General features: G+C 49.2%; 2 protein-coding genes across 2 annotated transcripts in view; one reads left to right on the forward strand and one right to left on the reverse strand.

The window, feature by feature from the left end:
* The window catches only part of LOC115347637 (fibrinogen-like protein 1-like protein), a 28,468-nt gene that overhangs the window by 2,614 nt on the left and 12,790 nt on the right, over positions 1–13,064 (reverse strand). The gene's annotated exons all lie outside the window — the stretch shown is intronic.
* LOC115347636 (fibrinogen-like protein 1-like protein) lies at positions 5,458–12,110 on the forward strand. The gene is made up of 4 exons (XM_030029197.2): positions 5,458–5,944; positions 7,589–7,732; positions 9,818–9,880; positions 10,967–12,110. Exons 1-4 carry the CDS (start codon positions 5,941–5,943, stop codon positions 11,593–11,595), a joined length of 840 nt encoding a protein of 279 aa, XP_029885057.1. The 5' UTR covers positions 5,458–5,940; the 3' UTR covers positions 11,596–12,110.

Raw genomic sequence — 13,064 nt, forward strand, 5'->3', positions numbered from 1 at the left:
AGCCACTCCAGCCCAATGACAGCTAGTGGGAAACCAGATCCGAAGGATGGGTCCTATTGCACAGATACCACCTCCCAAGCAGACAGGAGGAAGTCTCCTGGGCCCACACAGTGACACAAGCCCAAACCCTCTGTGCTGGCCACCAGCACACCCCTACACCCTTCACTAGCTCAGTTACTGGGGGAGATGCCATCATGCCTGGGGAAGGACCCCTTTGCAACCACATGTGCCACATGCATTGGTCAGGAAGGGAAAGGACCAAGTTGAAATCTAGGTCTCCACATTAACTTCCCTTGACAGGACATGGGAATACAGGGCATAGGTAGCCTGGGGAAAGCATAGGCTGGCACCAAGCATGTGTGTCATTTGGTGCTTTGGTCTTGCGTCCCCTCTGCTACCAGGGTGTAGCATTTATCACCCAGGCAAGATCACGGCTGCTGTCCAGCTAGTCATCTTGTGCCTTTGTATACTCACCCTGGTCAGGTCTTGTTTGAGCCCAGCACCACACATGAATGAAGTGTGCAGCTGGGAAGATAACTCACTGTCGTTGTTTAACCCCAGCCAGCAACTAAGCACCACGCAGTCGCTCACTCGCTCCCCCCCCCACCCAATGGGATGGGGGAGAAAATCAGGAAAAAGAAGCAAAACCCACGGGTTGAGATAAGAATGGTTTAATAGAACAGAAAAGAAGAAACTAATTATGATAATGATAATACTAATAAAATGACAACATTATTGAATGAAAGGATTGGAATGTACAAATGATGTGCAGTGCAATTGCTCACCACCCACCGACCGGCACCCAGCTAGTCCCCGAGCAGTGATTCCCTGCCCCCACTTCCCAGTTCCTATACTAGATGGGACGTCACATGGTATGGAATACCCTGTTGGCCAGTTTGGGTCAGGTGCCCTGGCTGTGTCCTGTGCCAACTTCTTGTGCCCCTCTAGCTTTCTTGCTGGCTGGGCATGAGAAGCTGAAAAATCCTTGACTTGAGACTAAACATTACTTAGCAACAACTGAAAACATCAGTGTGTTATCAACATTCTTCTCATACTGAACTCAAAACATAGCACAGTATCAGCTACTAGGAAGACAGTTAACTCTATCCCAGCTGAAACTAGGACACTCACCCATCACAACAGCACAGCTGAGCAGAGAGCAGGAATCCTGTGGTGCACCCTCCCATGCCAAGCTTTCCACGGTGACTTTATAGGCACTGCACACACCCACTTCTGTTCACACTTGTTATTTGTAGAGGCACAAGGAGGCACTTGCAGACTTGAGCAGTTTTCAGATCCCATGACAGCACAACTAAACCCCCTGAGAAGAGGGGGGGCATGCCCTTCCAGCCAGAGAACTACAAAATAATCCCCTCCATGATGAGGGATTTCAATTATTGACACTCCCAGCTACACAAACACTACATGTGAATTGCCCACTTGGAGCAGATTCTGGACAGCCATGATGAAACTGGAGAGACCCAGCTTTTTAAGGACAAGGACATACGCCCAGAAACTAGAAAAGGAGGAGAGATTAGGTCTCCTATGTGCCCAGTCCCAAAGGTGACCTTGGAAAGATGAGGACAGGTCCTCAAGAGATGTGCCTGCTTGCTAATTCTCCACTGGCAGGTTTCAGGATCAATGAGTTAAGTCATTAGGCTGGAACCAGTGTCCAGGAGCCAGAAGTCACTGTATACACAACGTCCCCGGCACCCCAATCTGCATGCTCTGAGTAGAGGGCAAGGGCTCCAGGTAACAAACAGGTGCCTATGGGTCCCTTTGCCACTCTCCTTCCCAATCCCTGTCTTTGGCCTGGTGAGACCCTGCAGATCTGCCCCCAGCCCCAGAAATGTCAACCAGCGGTTGCTCTCTCTATGGGAGCAAAATGCTCTCAGGACAGATTGTTTGGGAGGGCTGTTCTTCATGCCAGAAGGTGCAGACAGCTCCATCACTTTGTCAAGCCAATTTTAAGAGAATAAAGATGTGGCCTTTCTACTTTCTTCTCCTGTGTTGGTTCCAGTAGCCTACTGAACAGATGTCTTCTTCATGGCACAGGTTTAAACCTGATGTTCACAGCAAGCCAGTGTCAAGCTGAGGCTCCCATCAAATTTTCTGTACTGCAGTAGCCCACATGAAGCAGTGCAACTCGCAGGCCCAGATGGACAGCAGCATCCAGACCTCTCCGGGGTAAGGGATCCCTGGATCACCTTTCGTCTGAATCCTTAGATGTCACCCCTGCTTGCTTGGTTAGAGGTTGGGAGCTCTTGTCCACAGCCTCATTTAGTTTGGGAGAATCATAAAAGCAGCACTCTCAAGCCTGTGGAGGGAGAAAGGCCCAAGCTGCCCTGGGAAGAGGGACCCCAGGCAGAGGGGCCACGTCCTCTTTCTGTGGGGGCAGAGGAAGTGAGTGACTTACGGGCTCCCATGGGTTGCCCCCGGAGCTAATGCCAGCACTGAGCAATGCAATGCTTTGGGGTGGTGTGGGGTGCCTGTGCCAGGGCTGGCAGGCAGCCTTCTGCTGGTGAGCCAGCACTGGGATCACTGGTGGCAACAGGGCTTCCAGGTGCAGCAGGAACATGGGCCCCACAGATCATGTAGAGGAAGTCCTCCCCTGCCCCTGTGTACAGCAGGCTCCACTGGGCTGCTCCAAATAGATGCAAATAGTATTTCCTTCAAAGAAACAGTGTGTCAACAGGACAGCTTACCTACAGACCAGCAGAGACCCCAGTTTTGACTTTAGCTCAAATATTCCAGTGGATGGTGTCTTCAAAGTTATCAGACAAAGGTTTTCTAAATCACACTGATGTGGGACCTCTTTCTAAGAAGACACCTGCAAGAGGACCTCTGAGCAGATGTGAGTTGGAAGCAGAGCTGAGGACAACCATTCCAGAGAGGCAGAGAAGGGAGCACCATGCAGGACTCAAGGGCAGAGAAGGAAGGCATGAGCAAGCTCTCTGGGAGCAGCAAAGGCTGGCCGCTCCACACAAGCAGGCAAGTCAGAAGCCAAGAGTGCACCCCAAGGAGGCAATGCCCTTGATGGTGGGGCTCCGTCCTCCTGGGTCTGAGCACAGCAGGCAGAGCTGAGTGTTGGCAACAGCCCCAGGCAAGGCAAGCAGTCAACTGGGTCCCAGATCCTGGACAAAATGACAGAGTGCAAAAGGCAGGGCTGGAGATAAGCTACAACATGGATCTGAGCGGTCCATCAAGGGAATAAGCTATCTACAGTGCAGGTCTAAGATCCATCCAGAAAAAAGGCCAGAGAGGGGACTGGAGACCAGTACTCATACAGTGTGGTTCAGGTTAGGACTGAAGGCCCAGGGCCAAGCTGAAACAGGCCTCATGGGCCCAGGTGAAGGTGCCAGGTGGGACTGGTCACCAGCCACTAAGGCTTACTGGTGCACTCAGGGCCATGACAGTAGCAGTTAATCCTGAAAGAACAAATCACACCTGCCTGGCTGGCTGTACGAGTCTCTCATGCTCCATAGGCCCTCAGGCTTTTGCTATAGTTCTTTGAGCTTACAAAGTTGCTTCTCAAGACACAGTCTGCTGCAGCCAGTTCTGCATCTTGCACAAGGCCTGGTGCCATGGCTGTGCTCCTGCAGAAATACAGAGGCATAAGGGCTGGGAAGGGGGCTCTTCAGAGAACCTGAGAAACACAAGGTAACCAAGACCAGGAGGACCTCCGAATGTCTCTGGTCTGATCTCGAGGCCAAAGCAGGGACAACTTAGAATAGGTTGCTTAGGGTCATGTCTGGGTCAGTTGTGAATATGTCAATGAATGGAGGTCCCACAACTTCTCTCTTTTTCTTTTTTTTTTTTTCAGTCTTTGAACACCCTCAGGCTGAAATTTTTTTTATCTAATTGTAATTTTTCTCCCTTCCCTTATGGCTGTTGCCTCTCATCCTATCCCTGTGCACCTCCATGGAGAGTCATAGAATCACAGGGTGACAGAATAATTTAGGTTGGGAGGGACCTCTGGATGCCATTTAGACCAATCCCTGCTCAAAGCAGATCTAAAAAATCAGGTCCTTGTCCAGTCAAATCTTGAACACCTATAGGATAGAAATCCCGCAGCCTCTTTCTGGGCACCTGTTCCACTATTTGACCAACCTCATGTTAAAAGAAGTCCCTATTTCTAACTGGAATTTCCATGTTCCAGCTTAGATCCATTGCTTCTCATCCCACCACCATGTACTTTCTTGAACAGTCTGTCTCCAAGTTCTTTGTATCCTCCCATGAGGTAGTTGTAGTCAGCAATAAGACCTCCCCGTTGTCTGCTCTCCTCCAGGTGGAGCAAGCCCTGTTCTCTCAGATTCTCCTGGCATGTCCTGAGCTCCAGGCCCCTGACGAGTCTGGTGGCCTCCACTGGACTTGCTCCAGTCCGTCAATATGTTTCTTGTAACGAGGGGTCCAAAGCGAGACACGGTGCTCCGAGAGCCTGACTTCATCTGCTCTCCACCCTCCCACCACGTAGCTGTAGGCAGCAACAACATCCCATCTCAGCCTTCCCTTCTCCAGGCTGAACAAGCCCATCTTTCTCAGCCTGTCCACAATATGTCATGTGCTCCTGCCTCGACTGTCATGGTGGTCTCAGGTGGACTCCTGGAGTTTTAGTCACTGTTTTGCATGGGGAAGCCCCACACAGGACACAGCACTCCAGCTGTCATCTCACACGTGGAAGTGGATAATCATTTCCCTCACCCTTCTTGGCTGCATTTTTCCAGATGCAGCAGTAAACAGATCTGTGCAACAACTGTGTCTCTTTCAATATCAAATGTATATTGAGCAGGAGCTGGGCCCCAGGACACAGCTGGAGCTTCAGAGAAATCCCCTCTATGGCCTCCCCCCCTGTCTGCTTTGCACGTCCTAACCCAAACACCGGCCACAGCCTCCTGGAAAAGCTGGCTAGGGACTGGAAGCTGCTGGTGAGGCTCTGCTGAGGGTTGCTGCCTGCCTTTGCTTGCATCTGCTGTTGAGCAGAAGCAACAGCACAGCAGGATATGCACAGGAGCCTCCATGACCAGGCAGCCACGCTGCAAGCAAACAGCCTGTGACAAAAGCCCAGCCTGCTCCTCTGCAGGCTCTGGCTATGTTGTGCTGTCCAGCACAAGGTGGATGCTGGGGTACAGGAGTCCTTGTAACTCAGAATACTGTGGGTATCAATCCCTAGGAAAAGGATGGTCTGGCATTTTCTGTAAGAAATCCATGGTGTAAGCACTCCTAGTAGCAGAGAGGGGCTTGAACTGAGACCATTTCACATCAGTGTCATGTCACGATTCCCAAAACTCCCTTGTGACTGCCACAAGGGCCGTGGTGCCAGGGGAGACTACAGTGTACATTGTGCAAGAGGCAGCGTGGTGGTGGCAGGCCAAGCACGTCAGGAGGCACCTGGAGTGGCACTTTCTGAAGTTCGATGCACAATTTGCCAGGAACACTAGAGTACCTCTTCCCTGCCTGCTCTGGAGAGAGAGATTTACGCCTGATGTTTGATTTCCATCCAGGAGAGGGAATGTCATCTGGGTATTTACTTATGAGTTGAAATGTGCAGAGGTGCCCAGAGGATGCCGTTCCCTGGGGAAATGCTGCCAGGGCAGGGGGGCAGCCAGGCACTGTAAATGGCAGTTGTTTTAAGGCATTTGCTTATTGGCACCAATTTATTTGCTTTGCCTTTGAAGAAAGCTCTTCAGAGCTTTGCCTCTGAAGAAAGCTCACCTTCATGAGACACAGCCTTCATTGTCTGAGGACAAATCACTTAATGATGAAGAGCAAATAAGCCATGAACCACTAGTCCTGTTGCCAACCAGAGGACAAGTGCTGTGGTTTAGGTCTCCTGCCTCCACCCCCTCACCTGCTGAGCCCTATAACTTTCAGGCTGGACACCCCTCCGGCCAGGCCAAAACTGCTCGGCTTCTCGCTCCGCAGGGTCCCCACAGAGACAGCATGGGTGAGTGTGGGATGGGATGGGAGGGGACAGCAGCGCTGCGTGTGGCTGCAGATCACAGGGCATCACAGCACTTTGTCTTCTGCAGGGCTCCCTTCTCCCCACACCCAGCCATCCCAGCGTTAAGTCCATTACGTTCTCTGGGCTCACTGTGCCCCGGCTGGGAACTGGAGCAGGAGTCTGCATGTTCTGCTATTTTCAGGCTGTGTCAGCATAGCCCTGGAGTGCCAGATAGCCCATTTTACAAGCCTCATATTTACCAAACATGTTTTGTAATTTTCAGTTCTCCAAGGAAAGTATTAAATACCCTAGAATAGAAAACAGATTCTTTAGACGTTCTTGCTTAAGGAGAGATACTGAACAGGTATCAAGATCTGGAGGTTAGATGCTCGAAAGCATCCACTGCTGTCCCCAGAAGAACACCCAGGAGAGGCTCATCCTCTCCCCTGCATCTTGCTACCCAGACCTTTCATGACCATTCATGGGGCAATGGGCCAGCAGTGGAGGGAGCATTGCTTCTCTGGTGGCCTAAAGAAGAGATGTCTTTAAACATGCCTCTAAACACAAGCGTATCAAGAGACTAAATGTTATGTAGGAATTGAGAAGCAAATCAGTTGAACTGAAGTGTGTTTAAAAGACATTTGCTGTAAAACTGTAACCAGCACAAATGATTGGGACGACTCTGAGCATTCCCAGAAAGGAGTGCTTGTCTCTAGGGTGGCTGCAATTGCACACAGCAGTTCCAGGCCAGCATCATTGGTCATTTTCCTTCTCAGTCATCTCAGGGAATGGTGCCAAACCCATGTATCTCAGGGCAGTGCAATAGGTTTGGCTCTGCTCCTTTTTGAACAGTGGTGGGATCAGATTGGTAATCTGCCAGGGTGAGCTACATCTATCATATCAAGAACAGACTTCCCCATGGGCAGGTGTCTCCACAATGCCCCACTCCCTAGGAATTGTGATAAACTTTCTATAATTTTATTTAGATTCAATATTGCAAAAAGTGTGCTGGTTTCCTAGCTGTTCTGAACAAGAACAAACCAGAGCAGCTGGCTACATATGGAAATAGTCATGTAACCATATAAAGGGCATAATTTGCACCATCCAGGCAGTTTGCGCTGCCCCTCTCAGTCATGCTGATTTCATGCAGAGCAGAGAAGGAGACACGGCCCTGCCTGGGGCTTGTTCCCACCCAGACATCTGGGTTCTTACTGCCCACAAACCCAGACTGGAGGCAGGAGTAGTCCCAGTTTACACCATGTGAGTGTGTCACGGGAGCGTGATGGGAGCTGGGAGGAATGGGGATTCCTCCCTCCATGCTCACCCTGCTTGTTATCTCCAGCCCTGAGACCTGTTTTTTACAGGGATTTCTGATTACAGTCACTTTGCGTTTGTACAAGGTTTTTGCACTTCTGTGTCAAACACCACCGGCAGCAGGTGACACTGCTAATGACTCCTGCCAATGAGTATATGGCGGCTCACCTAAATGAGTGAATTGGGGCTTACAGCTCCAAGAGGGAGCTGTACACATAAAGAATTTTATTTTCCTATTTTACTCTGCAAGTAAAGGAGTCAAATGGGATTCATGACTTTCTAGTGGAAGAGTTATGATCTCTTTCTTCTTTTTCCAATCTCTTCCCATTTCAGCTAGCCAGCGCCTTTGTCTCCTGCTTTTCACTTGCCTGCTGGCCCTGGCAACATCTCTTCTTGCGTTGGAGATACAAAACTTGCATCTCCTCAATGGCACAACAGATGAAATTATTAATGTTCCCCCAGAGTCCTCCCAGCTAGGTAAGTATACCACTACAATAGGGGGAGGCAAACAAAGTCATGTTCAGTCAGATCCTACGGAGACGTCCTCAGCAGCCTAACCACAACCCTGTAACACAGAGGAAGGACTAAATACTTCTCTGTGTGTGGGCAATGCCAATGCAATGTAGGCTGTCTTACTGCAACAAGAATCATCTCCTCTCAGAGTCCTCCTCTGCTTGCTGCCCGTCTCTTCTGTCTGGCATGAAGCTCTTCTGTCCATAAGTGAGTTCAACAGTGCAAAGCCCAGAGTTCATAGGATCTCAGGAGAAGGGACAGGTTCGGTCTCGTTGGCAGCAAGACCAAACCAAGGGTGTTGTGGGCCATGGGCTCTTCCTTGGAGAAACAGTGTTAAAGATATTAAGGCAGACAATCTCTCTCAAAACAATGTTTTAAGGCCATGGAGAACAGTGGCCACCTCTGGAAATCAAAAGGTCAGCGGAGAACTGAATTCAAGAGAGAGGAGAATACAAAGAGGAACTAAATGAAGTTAATACAAAGAGTCTAAGCAGTGGTACTGACACAGAGCAATCAGTCAGATGACAGCACAGAGTAACCTACAAATACCAGGGTATATTGGAGCAATGAGAAAGCCTCCAAGAAATGCTCCTGGAATAAAACTGGGGGCTGTGGGTAGGACATGACATGACAGAAAGAGCTGCTTCCTTTCTAAGGGAGGAGGAAGAGTTCTTGGCAGAAGAGCTCAAGGTCCAAGTGTTTGATGCTGGTTTCACATCAGCCTTCATTGCAAAGGTCAGCTGTCAGGAAACTACCAACACAGGGAGCACCCGTGACTGAGACAAGAGCTTGGGCTTCATCAAGAACTGCAAGTCTGAGTTGAGAAAGGGGGTGTGCTCTGGGCTTCATACTCATCTCTCACCCAGACCATTGGTAGGGTGCTCTGAAAACATGAGCAGCATGAATGCAAGATGGGTAAGCAGGGAGGCATGCCAGAGAAGACAGGCTAAATTTCAGAAGTCTTGACTTGTGGAAGAATGCTTCCAAATGGATGGGAAGTGAAGGCAGAAAGAAGCAGGGGCAGCCTGTGGCTTACAAAAGGAGCATGAGTGAACAGCTTCACATGGCTGTAGTAAAAGTAAATACCAGGGTAGGAAAGTCCTCTAGACCACATTACATGAGCGTTTCCCACTCCACACAGGCTCAGGCCAACCTCCACATTCACTGGTGGGCTTCAAGATGCATTTGGAGAGAGTCAAAAGGAAAGGGGTCAAAAATCTGGCAGGCAGGCTGCGTCAGGGAAGGCTGAAGAACTGAATGGTTTAGCCCCCAAATCAGAAGACCGTGGAGGAGGAAGTGATAGCAATATTACAGTCTGTCTGCAAGTAAAAGCTACTCTGTGTGTAGTAAGAGAAGGAATGGGCTTATACACAGTGCGAGAGGCTTGTTAAACCCTTCATAAGGGATGGGATAGGAAAGCACCAGCTGAGAGTGAAAGCAGGGAGCAGATATTTGAGGATGTCAGAGAGCAGCTGCTGCAGGGTTAGGCATCTGTTTCAGAGAGGGGACAGGAATAGCTTTTGTGATTCTATAAGCCTGTGATTAATTCTCTGTTTTATAGCCATCAGTGGATATGCAGAAGATGTCCTTGCAAAAGAACTGCATTAATTCACTCTTCCAGCAATGCCCTTAAAATTCCCTTCTGACCCAGCTGAGCAGAGCCCCTCTCCCAACTCCTGATACCTGCACCAGTTTTCCTGTGTCTGTTCTCACTTTTCTTTCCCCTCTTCTTCCTGAGTCCCTTCCTAACTGCTTCTACTGCACTTTAACAACAATCCTTCCAGTGTTGCTACCACCATTCGGGGTCTTTCCCCCACACAGTGTGTCCAAATCCCTCTCACCAATGAAGCATCTGCCCCATTTTAACACCACGTAAATTACCCCAAACTACCAACTGGCTGATATCTGAAATGGTAAAGTCCCTCTGGAATTAGGAGCAACAACAGAAAAACAGGAATATCATCTGGAGAAGATCATGCTCTCACAGCAGGCATTTGACATGTCTACTCTCAACACTCACTCCTGTCTCCTCTGTTCCTGTTAATTCAGGTAATGAAGGCAAACATGTTCGACAGGTCAGAGACATTGCCCCCCACCCACCGGCAGGCCATGGTAAGTCTCTTTTCAAGGAGTACATCTGCTCATAAGTTTTCGCCATTGCTGGGCTCATGAAGAGCTCTCAGCCACCGTAGCCCCTGTCCCCTGGCTCCTCCCAGGAAAAATGCTGTTTTTCTGATAGGCTGCAGAGGTGTCACAGCTCATAACCGTGAGGGGACTCTTAACCAGCCATGTCCTGGACTCAGTAGTTGATGAGGATCTTTAGCATGGGGAATTTTCTACCTAGAGATCCAAACTGGAAAGTGATGCTTCATTATTTGCCTTTGGAAGTTGTGATTCATTATTTTCCTATTTTCACTATACAGTTGATGAGAAGACTGGGTAAGACAGGGACTGACTGCATCACTGAACTGACTGAGTCAACAGTAGCCCATAGGACCACAAGATTGGTCCTATCTACATAGGAATAACCAGTAGCAGAGGTAGTGGGAGCGGAGCAAGTCCCTTCCCAGAAGTGTGTAGGTGCATTCAGCTGTTTGTTGTATAAGGTGATGACACTCTGGAACACGGAAAGGCCATAATCAAATCAAATAAGTCAGGAAGTCTCTAAAGAGCTGTTCAGGTAAGCCCAGAGAAAAGCAATGGATTTGCCCTATTGAGATCACAAGGGCTGATTTAATTGTTAGCAATATGGATGTCTTGATCACACTCTCTCCAAGGTTTCTGAGATTACTATAAAGCTCTAAAGCCTCCATGCTGTAACAGCAAATGGCTTTATAACCCAGATTTGCATCTGTCTGTGTGGTGATACATAACCTGCACGCTACAGGCAAATCACTGCAGCACTGCAAGACTGAATCCAACCTGGGCTAGGGTGCATTGTGTGCTGGGTGAAGGAAGGTCTCAGCAAGCCAAGACATTTGGCAGCATGTCCCCATCAGTTTGAATCCTGTCTTGGGAAGATATGAAGTCCAACTCTTACATTGATAATTTCAAGATTTTGATTTACTCCTGTGAGCACATGCCAGGAAGACAGCCCAAGAATGTGTGTGCAAAAGGATATAGGCACAAAAGAAACACCAGCTGCTTTCAGTGTCTCATTGTGTGGGATTTAATAACCATCTCTGTTTCCTGTCCCAGGTTGGCCCAAGGACTGCAGCGAGATCCCTGCTGGCAGCCGCAGCGGTGTCTACATCATCCAGCCAAAAGGGCTCCACCACCTCGTGGTGTACTGTGAAATGAATGTGACAAACGGGGGCTGGACGGTCATCCAGAGGAACCAGAAAGACACACCAGTCACCTGGGCTGAGTCCTGGAGCACCTACAAGTATGGCTTTGGGAACGTGCGCAGTGAGTACTGGCTGGGCACTGAGTACATCCATCAGATCGCCATGCAGAAGGTCTATCAGGTCAGGTTTATCATCCAGGACTCCACAGACAACATCAATTTCGCAGACTACAACCTCTTCAGTGTGGAAGATGAGTCCCACGGCTACCGGCTGAGGCTGGGCTCCTACACAGGGACGGCAGGAGATGCCATGACCTCAGACAATCCCAATACCATGCATGACAACATGAAGTTCTCCACAAAGGATCGGGATCAGGACACTTACAGTAAGAACTGTGCCTACAGCTATGAGGGCGGATGGTGGTACTCAGCTTGTTATTCTGTACGGCTGAATTTCAAGGGTAGCATGACATGGGGCAGCCTTTGCAAAGGGAACTGCAAATCCTCCCTTATCCTCATCAAACCAGCTCCATATTGTTAGTGCTTTTTCCCCCTCCTGTCCACACTGGACACTCTGCGAAGGCTCTGCATGGCCTAAGAGCTTGAGCCTTTCTGGAGCAGAGGGAGGAGCCCAAGGGTAGTAGGGTTTTAGTGAAATGCCACTTTCCAGTTCTCTTCTCTGAGCGCAGGCTCCCCCTCTGCTCAGCTCTTTTCCCCTGTGCTTGTCAATGATTCCTTGTTATTATGTTCATAATCAAGAACAAAAAATTCACTTGTGAAATTTGTGGATTCCACATGTACCTTCCCTGTGGGAGGAAGACACTGAGCCCTGGAGTGACTTTTCATCAGAGTTTCTTAGCTGCCTCCAGAATTCACAGCAAGCAAAAAAACTACATGCCACAAATTTCCGTATACTCTGTGCCTCTCTGCAGTGTCTGGTTAAGCATGCCAATAAATTTGCTTCCTTCAGCTCATTCTTCATTAATGAATGTCTGTTCTGTAACTCTGATGTGCTCACACTGAGACGCCAGAAATCCCATGTCAGGTGCTAGGACTGGAGTCTTGGGGCTTGTGGAGGGAAAAAGCCTTGAGTGGTTCTCACAGGAATGGATGTAAGAAAATTAAATCTAGTTACACTGAGATAAAGGACCTGTGATCTGCACAGGAGGGTTCAGGAGGGACCTGTCATGTGGGAGAACTCTTCTCACATCATCACCACGTTCACAGTCCAGCGTCAAAAGCTGTGGCAATGTCATGGTGCCAAGGTCCTGCTCCTGCTGGGAGGCTGTGTCTGTCAGGATTTGTTCCTTGCTACCTGTCTGTCTGCACAGTCATGCTTTGATCCTGCAGAAACATGATTTCAAAGTTGTCAGTAGATCTGTCTGCTGTGACTGAGAAGCAGTAAATTTAAATTGAAGCAAAAGAGAAGTAGGTTAGGTGTTAGGAAGCACTTGAATTAGGAGACACTAATGAGGGAAGAGCTCATTACAGGAATGAACTCACCATAGTCAAGTTTCTGAGATCAATTTAGGTCAACCTTTGTCGGGAAAAGTGCAGACAGAGCTGATGATGTGAGGCTGCAGGACAAGGCCCCTGCAGCTCCTCCATCCCACAACACTGGCACTGCCAGGACAGACTGTCTGAGAAGCACTTTCACCTTCACAAACCATTTCTGGCTTTGTCTTGGGGCAGCACAGCAACAGCAGTGAGTTCCATTTCCAGGACTGATGGCTAAGGGAAAACCCAGCCTTCGCTTGCCAGCTGCAGAGCCCAGTGCCATCCAGGAAGGTTTGAGAAATTAGAAAATACTGAAAGAAATGAGCAGTGGAGTAAGAAGAGCCAGAAAGTACCTTATACTGCTCCAGAGAACAGCCCTCAGCACTTCAGAGCATGGGGGGCACCTGTACCTAGGGATGTCTGAGGAAAAAGATTGCTCAGGGCTACTTCTACTGAAAGCAGCTCTCAGGTGAAGCAGGCTGCACTTGCTCTCCTGAGAGCTTCCAGCACCAA

This window comes from Aquila chrysaetos, chromosome 10 (genome assembly GCF_900496995.4).
Source record: "Aquila chrysaetos chrysaetos chromosome 10, bAquChr1.4, whole genome shotgun sequence".
NCBI lineage: Eukaryota > Metazoa > Chordata > Aves > Accipitriformes > Accipitridae > Aquila > Aquila chrysaetos.

Bases quoted from the DNA above. Each gene is read 5' to 3' on its own strand.
- LOC115347636 (XM_030029197.2), top strand. The intron at 7,733-9,817 runs GTAAGTATACCA...CTGTTAATTCAG, and splicing joins CCCAGAGTCCTCCCAGCTAG to GTAATGAAGGCAAACATGTT. The intron at 9,881-10,966 runs GTAAGTCTCTTT...TTCCTGTCCCAG, and splicing joins CCACCCACCGGCAGGCCATG to GTTGGCCCAAGGACTGCAGC.